Genomic DNA, 7365 nt, shown 5'->3' with positions numbered 1-7365 from the left:
TTATTACAAATTGTGGTGTCAGAGAATAGAGATATGTTCATCCACCATTAATTATCAAATATTTACAATCTAAATTATACATTGCCTTGATGACTTGAAATGTTCTCTAAAAACTAGAACCCAGAAATGATATTTGTCGAGATGCCCAGCTGTTTTAAATCTCGGTATCGTCTTTCCGCCTTGGATTTTTTCTGTTTGTTTTGCAATGGGTCTAGCTTCAAACTCGATAGAGTCTCTGTGAAAAACTCTGGTAGAGGAGCTCTAATGATCACCGGTTTTGTCTCGAGATCGTCCAGCATAATTTCCTTGGCATGAAGATGAAGTGGGATTAGTGCTCTTTGCCATGCTTGGATCTTGCGTTTCCCACTTTGAGTATTTGGAACTCCACTGAATCCCAGCATTTGAAGTAGACGCAGCGGAATTACCTGAAGAATCCATTTCATATAATTTGTTTAAAAGCAGTAAAATTATTGATCCCTAATATCTCAATTGCATTCACTGTTAATTCTAATTCCAATCCTAATTCATAATCTTAATCCTGATTCTTCTGACCACTAAGTCTATGTCATTGTTGCCAACTCTTGCAAACACTTGAATACTTCTTTACCTGTGGTTGTTGTTTTTCAGATGAATACTTGTGATCCCCCAGTACGGGTGTTCCCAGTCCTTGTGCTAAATGCACTCGTATCTGATGCTTGTAGCCTGTGACGGGTTGTAGTTCCAGAAGAGAGCATGTATTTCTGTTTTTTGCAAGAACTTTGTATCTTGTATGGGCTGGTTTGCAATCTGTGTCCTAAGATGAAGAGAGATTGTATTAAGTTTGGATAAAAAAATGCCAATTTTGTAAGCTTGTTACAGATATTTCAAGCACGTCTTCATTGTCAACACATAATATTTCACTATCATAGTCAGTTAAACTTACATATTCATCTGAAATTTCTTCTTCACTTAATGTGATCTTGAATCTGCCATTCACAGTTTGTTCTTTCAGCGGGATTCTTATATGTCCTTCCTCCTCATTTGGGCTTCCCACGACCACAGACCAATATGTCTTCTTCACTTTGCGCTCTCTGAATACCTCACCCAAATATTGAGCTGCACCTTCCGATCTGAAAAAACATAAGTGAAAAGATCTTCAAATTGATTGATGTTAATGTGCTGCGATTGGTTATTCTCAGATTGATCCAAAGACACTCTATGTGTACCATTTAACCATTAGGAGCAGCTTCTGGCAAACTATCTTACGATTATTTACAGTGAAATACAGTATAACAGTGTATATACAGTTGGTACATATGTGTGCATTAACAGTAAAATGTGTTCTGTCACCCACTTTGCAAGTAGCAGCACCCCAGTACTGTCTCTATACACAAAACAAAAGTAAAAATAATTAATGTAAACATTTATACAAGTATTGCTCATGCTTATTGTCAACGTTGAGAATAACCTGTCTAATCTGTGAGCAAGTCTTGGCCTATTCTTCAGTCCTTTGGCATTTGCAAAATCATCGAGCATTTCAGTCAAGCTGATGGGTGTGTTGGAATTTCCTGAAAATTACATGTTTGTTTCAGAGACGTCCCACAACAAAGCATTTTGTGGTTATACTTTTTCTATTACCAGTACACTTACTGTCAGTTATTAAAGTTACATAATTGATAGAGACACACCTTGTACTGTTAGTCCATATGGTTTATTAATAGCTATGATGTCATCTATAGGCAAATAAAATACAAGTTTGATATAATCAAATAAAATGTCTTATACACAAAATTGTCTGGCAATAGATAGTATAAAATGGAATATAAGATCAAATTGAATAGTCCAGTTTGCCTATTAAGTCTCTATACTGACAAGTAGCACGCATAATTTTGCAGGTACTTGCAGCTTATTTTTTTTACCTAACTTATAAAGAACAACTCTTTTGTGATTGTAGTTAACGGCTAATTTCCTGTTCCAAGAACTTCCAAAATCCAAAGGCTACTTCCCCAACCTGGGGACAATCTGGATGCCGTCAAACGAGACATCTATATTTTAACGTCGCAATTCAAATACGCAGTAAACTTGACGCTCAAGCGCTTCAATATATAAACAAACTTTCACTTTACATAATATTTTAATGTACTCACGTTTATTATATATTACACTTTTCAGCAGACCTTGAAGTATTTTATTTCTTCTTATTGCCAAACTGGGCTTCATTGATGATTTTGTAGAAAAACACGACCGTGAAATTGCGTTGGATTGCGTTCAAACTGCAGATACAATCGACATACGAAATGTCAAAAGTCTATACAGGAAAATCTTAAATATTTGCCTCGTTAGCATATAATAATAACAATAAAAAACATGCAGCTAAACCACATACCTGTTTTATATTGCATCGATATTTGAGATCAATCACAATTTATTTTTTCCTTTTATCTTATGCAGCAAAGTTCGCTTTGTATAAGAGTCTATCTAAGATTTGAATTTGACATTAGATGATGGTGATATGACCAAGAGTTGTATTTTTTTGGAACTCGTTCTGGTTTTGCCCGATGTTATTTTGTGCGATCGGACTCAGTTTGCGGGCTCGAGCAAGCGTAAACACACGTGGTCTCAGAAAGCAAGATGGCGAAAAGTATTCGATCAAAAGCAAAGCGTAAATTACGGGCTGCAAAACGTGAAAAAATTGCCGCTAAAGAAAGATTAAAGTTGTTAGCAATACAGGAGGAAGAAGGGGGAGTTAAAATGGTTGAAGATCCAGCAGAACACAACGAAGAAGACAATAATATTCCAGCTTCTTCAGGTGAATATATCAAAATATAAATATTTCATTCTTATTTCTCTGTTGTATTGCCAATGATCAATATTTTTTATTTCTATAGGCTTCAATAGTTACAACTTATACGACATAGTAAGGGAGCGCAGTTTTGATCTGGGGGATCTGTCTAGTTCAGCCTCCTCCTACTAGATAACACACTACCTTCCCCCCCTGAAACCCTAAATTCCTTTCTTTGAAGAGGAGAATGTGATGGGCAATACCACCTTTTTTATTTCACACAATACTTGACCAATTTTGGCTATTTTTTGTACACAGATACCAATACTAATGTCTGACTCCGTACACTACCATAATATGCAATGGTGACATAAGGGTATTTTATTTTTTTTCTTGTGGTCCAAATTCATATGTTAGCCTTTCCTGCAATATGTTTGGCTATGTGAGCAGTCTGTATGAGGCCATACAGACCACGCAAGATTTATAAGCACAGAGCCAACGCTAGAATATGAATTCAGACCGCAAGAAAAAAGAAATATTTTACCAGTTTAGTCTGCCCGTATAGGAACAGACCTCCAATCTGGTAAATAACATATATGTATGTCTGGGATATTTTCAGGAGATGTTGATGAAACCATGGATGTTCAATCTGTTAAAAAGGCAAAGAAAAAGAAACTAAAGAAATATAAATCTAGTTCTGGTGGGAAAAATATCAAGAGACTAAAGAAAAATATGAAAAAGTACAAGTGGTAGAGGTGAACACTCAGGCATGCAGTAAGTTATTGCAATTCAGAATTTAAAATTAACTCAGAATTATAGTTAATTCAGAATAGAATGATCAAGGTGATCATACGGAAATGTAAATACATGATCAATCTCACACTCAAGCCAAATTGATTTGAGTTCTGGTTACATAAATTCCCGATATTAACCAGCATACTGGGATACTGCCAGAGGGATATATCATATATTAGTCTTGCATATTTTACAAAGTGTAAAAAATGTAATCTTTGTAAGGTCCTCGAATCAAGAATTTTAAATTACCAGTTTGAAACAATTTTGTTCAGTACATGTTGAAAACCTAGGACAAACAGTGCATTAAAATTAAAAATCTAAATTTTATAAGTTGTGAGATTTTCTTCGTGAATTCTACGAGTGCAAAGTCCTGGGGCTGGTTGTATAAAAACATAGTTAACTTTTAACTATAGTTAGTGACATAATTGACCAATCAGAGTCATGTATTTCTGAGTTAACTACGCAAAATGTAGTTAAGAGTTTTATACAACTGGCCCCTGTCAAAGACTTATCACTTTTGCAGACTTGTTTGCCGAAGAAACACTGTGTTAATCCATACTAATTCCTCCTAATTGACTGGCAAACATAAGCAAACATTCAAGGGGGTATAACACATATGATAGATGGATTTAACTTGAAGATGGATCTGCTAAAGGTGATGTGAAAATGGCAAATAAAATGTGCATCGCCCCAATATTTAATTCCCATTTTTTCATGTCCTGTCAAAATGTTCCTTTAAATCAGCCAAATATTTTATGAACTTGCATTTGCAACTTGACTTGACTGTTGTGCTGAGGTATTCTATATATTCCAGCATTATGTAATTGTACTTGTAGACATCAACAATGTACAAACTAATGTTGTAAATTTATATTGTCTTTTATTGGGAAGAAAATAAAACATAGTTAAGGGTTTATCATTGTGAAATTATTTTTCCTGAAAAAGTCATAAATATTTCTACAAATCACTTGTCAGTGCCTGGTTGAAAATAGTCCAAGATTTGTTAGAGGTGACTGTAGTTCATATGCGATAGTTCAATAAGTTATCATTGTTCAATTGAGACGCCATGCCATATACAGAGCCTTGAATTTATCAAAGCCTGCAAGCACACCAGCTCCAGCGACACCTCTCAAGATGTTAGCACCAGCTCCCTTCATCAAGGACATGGGGCCCTCGTTACTACAACAACTTGGATGAAGCAATCAAACGACCCCTTGTATTTCACAGCTTCTCCGGATGTCATCATCATACGTCTTCGGATGGTATCAATCGGGTATGATGCAAGACCTGCACTGACAGTCACAGCATAACCAAGACCAAATGATAGAATAACACCTAAAAGCAGGAGAAAATTTATAAGGATATTTCAGGTTTTTCTTATCCAAAAACAGCTAAAACCCTGTCCAAAGGTCTCTTCTAGTGGGGGAAACTTCTGAAGGTCCTAAAACTAATATACTATAATACATACATAACACCTACCTGCATCTTCTCCTAAGATTATTGGCTTCAGAGTATCATAGAGACCAAAGTAGAAACCACGGTAGACAATGATGCCTACGCAAGAAATGGCAAATCCTCTATAGAGGCCCTGAATACCATCACTCTTTAAGGTCTTTCGGTAGACATCAACCAGACCGTTGAATTGACGTTCAGCACCCTTCCCAGCAGCCTTAGTGTCGTTAGCCAGCCTGGTTCGAGCATAATCCAAGGAATATACGAACACAAGCGACATTGCTCCAGCACAACCACCGGCAACGATGTTCTTGGTGAACTTCATGGCAGATGAGTCCGCCTTATTGATCTTGAAAACTGCTTTTACTTTGTCTTTGAAAGCAAAGTTAAGAGCTTGTGTTGGGAAGTAACGGATGCAGTTAGCCAAGTTGCCTCTCCAGAAAGGCAAGAATCCTTCAGAACGATAGGTTTTCATCGTGCAATCGATGACACCCTTGTATGGCTCTGCAAGACGTCCAGACTTGAGCATCTCATCTTGATTTTGAACCAAAAGCTTGATACGTTCGATAGGAGCAGCCGCAGTCTTTGAGATGACAGCTGCAACACCGCTCAGGGCAAAGTTCTCTGCAAAGCCAAGCTTCCTTTTCTCCGCCATATTTCCTTAGGTTTCTCTAAAAGAAAATGCAAAATGAAAACCAATGCCAAAGAAACTGAAGACATGCCATTGAAGAAGAAAGGTTTTTTATTATCAAATGAACAGTAGCTTCTCAAGACATTGGTCTTGGATGCACAAGTATGATATTGTAAATTTCACATTTGATATCAGATGATCAATCAATTACTGTAATCCTGAATGTTTGTACCAGTGATTGGCTGAACTAATTGGTGAAGCAAGAAATTCTTGACCTCTATTTTACCCAGATTTTCAGTAAGCTGAGGGATAACAAAAAGATCAAGAATATACTTCAAACTGCAAATCAGAACAAGCTCTACTGAAATGCTTTATATATTCAGTGGCTTTTTTTTATTTAAACTGAAAATCGACTAAATAATTTTAAACTGAAAATCGACTAAATAAAATGGTTCTAAATGCGCAACTTTGCGTTACATAACCGTATTGAGAGATAGACTAATATAATACAATATCTTACACGGGTTTCGACATAATTTGGCGAAGCAGTACAAAGTACAAAAGCTTGCAAAATTATTTTAAGACACTTTGAAATTCGAATCGAATTCGTTTGTATGCAAACGCGAACAAGCGCAAACCTCAACGGCAATCGAAAGTTTAAAAATTGAACATTTCTTCTAAATTTAAACGATTCAATCAGCTTTTCTAAGAAGCCTTCAACAAGGATCAATTTTCGGGTCTAAACTCGCCAAATGGCAAACGAAAGTATGTGTCAGCTTGGGGACGCGACGCAAAAGCGTAAATTTTTATCGTACTGTCTTAAATTGATATCATCAACGCCAAAGCGTTATTTAACGAATAAAATAAGCCTCAAAAGAGTGCATTGGTTCCTTAAAAAATCCACCAGATCTCTCAAAGGCAAAGGACAGAAAATGTATTTCACAATACAATTATATACTTGCCCCCATATATGACAAAACCCGGCAAATTTCAGACGCATTTTACTCGCGTTTTTCGGCGCGTTTCCGCAACGATCTTGCGACGAAACGAAAGAGCAGTATAACATAAAGTATATTAGCACGTTTGATCGTGAGATCATGGATAAAATGCTAAGAAAATAGCGTAAAACTTACATTGCACGTGTGTTGAAGTTGCCTCAGGTGGAAGGTCTTGAAAAAAGATCGGACTGCGGAAGACGATTTGTGACGTCACAAGTTATGATGACGCCTTGATATAAATTCCCGGATGTGCATAGCAACCTTTGGTCTCTGTTATTTCCCATCTTCCAAACGGCCGTGCAACCACTTTCAAATTTCAATAGACGTAAAATAGTCATCATATAAAGACTGTCCCTAAAATGATGATACTCTAGATCCAAACCTGACCAAATTGATGGAGTAGATTCAAAAACGTCAATAAATTTAAAATCGGGATGATTGCGTAACCGCCTTTTAGTTGATGAAAAGAAGTGAAGTTCTATAAGTAGTTTTTTCAGAACTTTTATTTCAAGGGTTTAGGCTGAACCTACATTTAATAGACCAATCTGTGCGTTTTCCTTTAGAAATATTGCAAGCTGTCATGCAGATTGACTGAAAACGGGTAAAAAGACAGCAACAACAATAAACTGCTCATGATCTTCTTTTTCCGGATACTCGCGATCGGCTCACGATCGTACTCCGAAGGGTGGGAACATCCGCAACGTTGGAAACTACGGGCTCATTTCTTG

The 7365-nt window shown here is 36.6% G+C and overlaps 3 protein-coding genes across 3 annotated transcripts; 1 reads left to right on the top strand and 2 right to left on the bottom strand.

Moving 5' to 3' along the window:
• Nucleotides 1–64: 64 nt before the first annotated feature.
• Nucleotides 65–2290, bottom strand: LOC114520365 (mitochondrial RNA pseudouridine synthase Rpusd4-like). Its single transcript, XM_028540616.1, has 7 exons — nucleotides 2127–2290; nucleotides 1668–1712; nucleotides 1448–1547; nucleotides 1334–1363; nucleotides 923–1109; nucleotides 608–793; nucleotides 65–425 (listed from the first exon to the last, which is right to left on the bottom strand). The coding sequence occupies exons 1-7, from the start codon at nucleotides 2197–2199 to the stop codon at nucleotides 114–116; spliced, it is 933 nt and encodes a 310-aa protein (XP_028396417.1). The 5' UTR covers nucleotides 2200–2290; the 3' UTR covers nucleotides 65–113.
• A 100-nt stretch (nucleotides 2291–2390) lies between these two features.
• LOC114520367 (protein LLP homolog) lies at nucleotides 2391–4354 on the top strand. Its single transcript, XM_028540618.1, has 2 exons — nucleotides 2391–2788; nucleotides 3381–4354. Exons 1-2 carry the CDS (start codon nucleotides 2611–2613, stop codon nucleotides 3512–3514), a joined length of 312 nt encoding a protein of 103 aa, XP_028396419.1. The 5' UTR covers nucleotides 2391–2610; the 3' UTR covers nucleotides 3515–4354.
• Nucleotides 4355–4444: 90 nt separating this feature from the next.
• On the bottom strand, nucleotides 4445–6829 carry LOC114520366 (ADP,ATP carrier protein, mitochondrial-like). Its single transcript, XM_028540617.1, is given in 4 exon segments — nucleotides 4445–4737; nucleotides 4740–4891; nucleotides 5036–5679; nucleotides 6773–6829. Coding segments are annotated over 3 exon segments (909 nt in total). The 5' UTR covers nucleotides 5664–5679; nucleotides 6773–6829; the 3' UTR covers nucleotides 4445–4608.
• Nucleotides 6830–7365: the final 536 nt, after the last annotated feature.

The sequence above is a fragment of the Dendronephthya gigantea genome, unplaced genomic scaffold (assembly GCF_004324835.1).
Source record: "Dendronephthya gigantea isolate DGI-Jeju-01 unplaced genomic scaffold, DenGig_1.0 000016F, whole genome shotgun sequence".
NCBI lineage: Eukaryota > Metazoa > Cnidaria > Anthozoa > Malacalcyonacea > Nephtheidae > Dendronephthya > Dendronephthya gigantea.
Note: the sequence above shows the minus strand (reverse complement) of the source record. Positions and strands in the feature narration are given on the sequence as shown.

Bases quoted from the DNA above. Each gene is read 5' to 3' on its own strand.
- LOC114520365 (XM_028540616.1), bottom strand. From the start codon at position 2,199: ATGAAGCCCAGTTTGGCAATAAGAAGAAATAAAATACTTCAAGGTCTG. The intron at 1,548-1,667 runs GTGTGTCTCTAT...TGTAATTTTCAG, and splicing joins ATATGGACTAACAGTACAAG to GAAATTCCAACACACCCATC. The intron at 794-922 runs GTAAGTTTAACT...TCTTCATCTTAG, and splicing joins AAGAAATTTCAGATGAATAT to GACACAGATTGCAAACCAGC.
- LOC114520367 (XM_028540618.1), top strand. From the start codon at position 2,611: ATGGCGAAAAGTATTCGATCAAAAGCAAAGCGTAAATTACGGGCTGCA. The intron at 2,789-3,380 runs GTGAATATATCA...GGATATTTTCAG, and splicing joins TAATATTCCAGCTTCTTCAG to GAGATGTTGATGAAACCATG.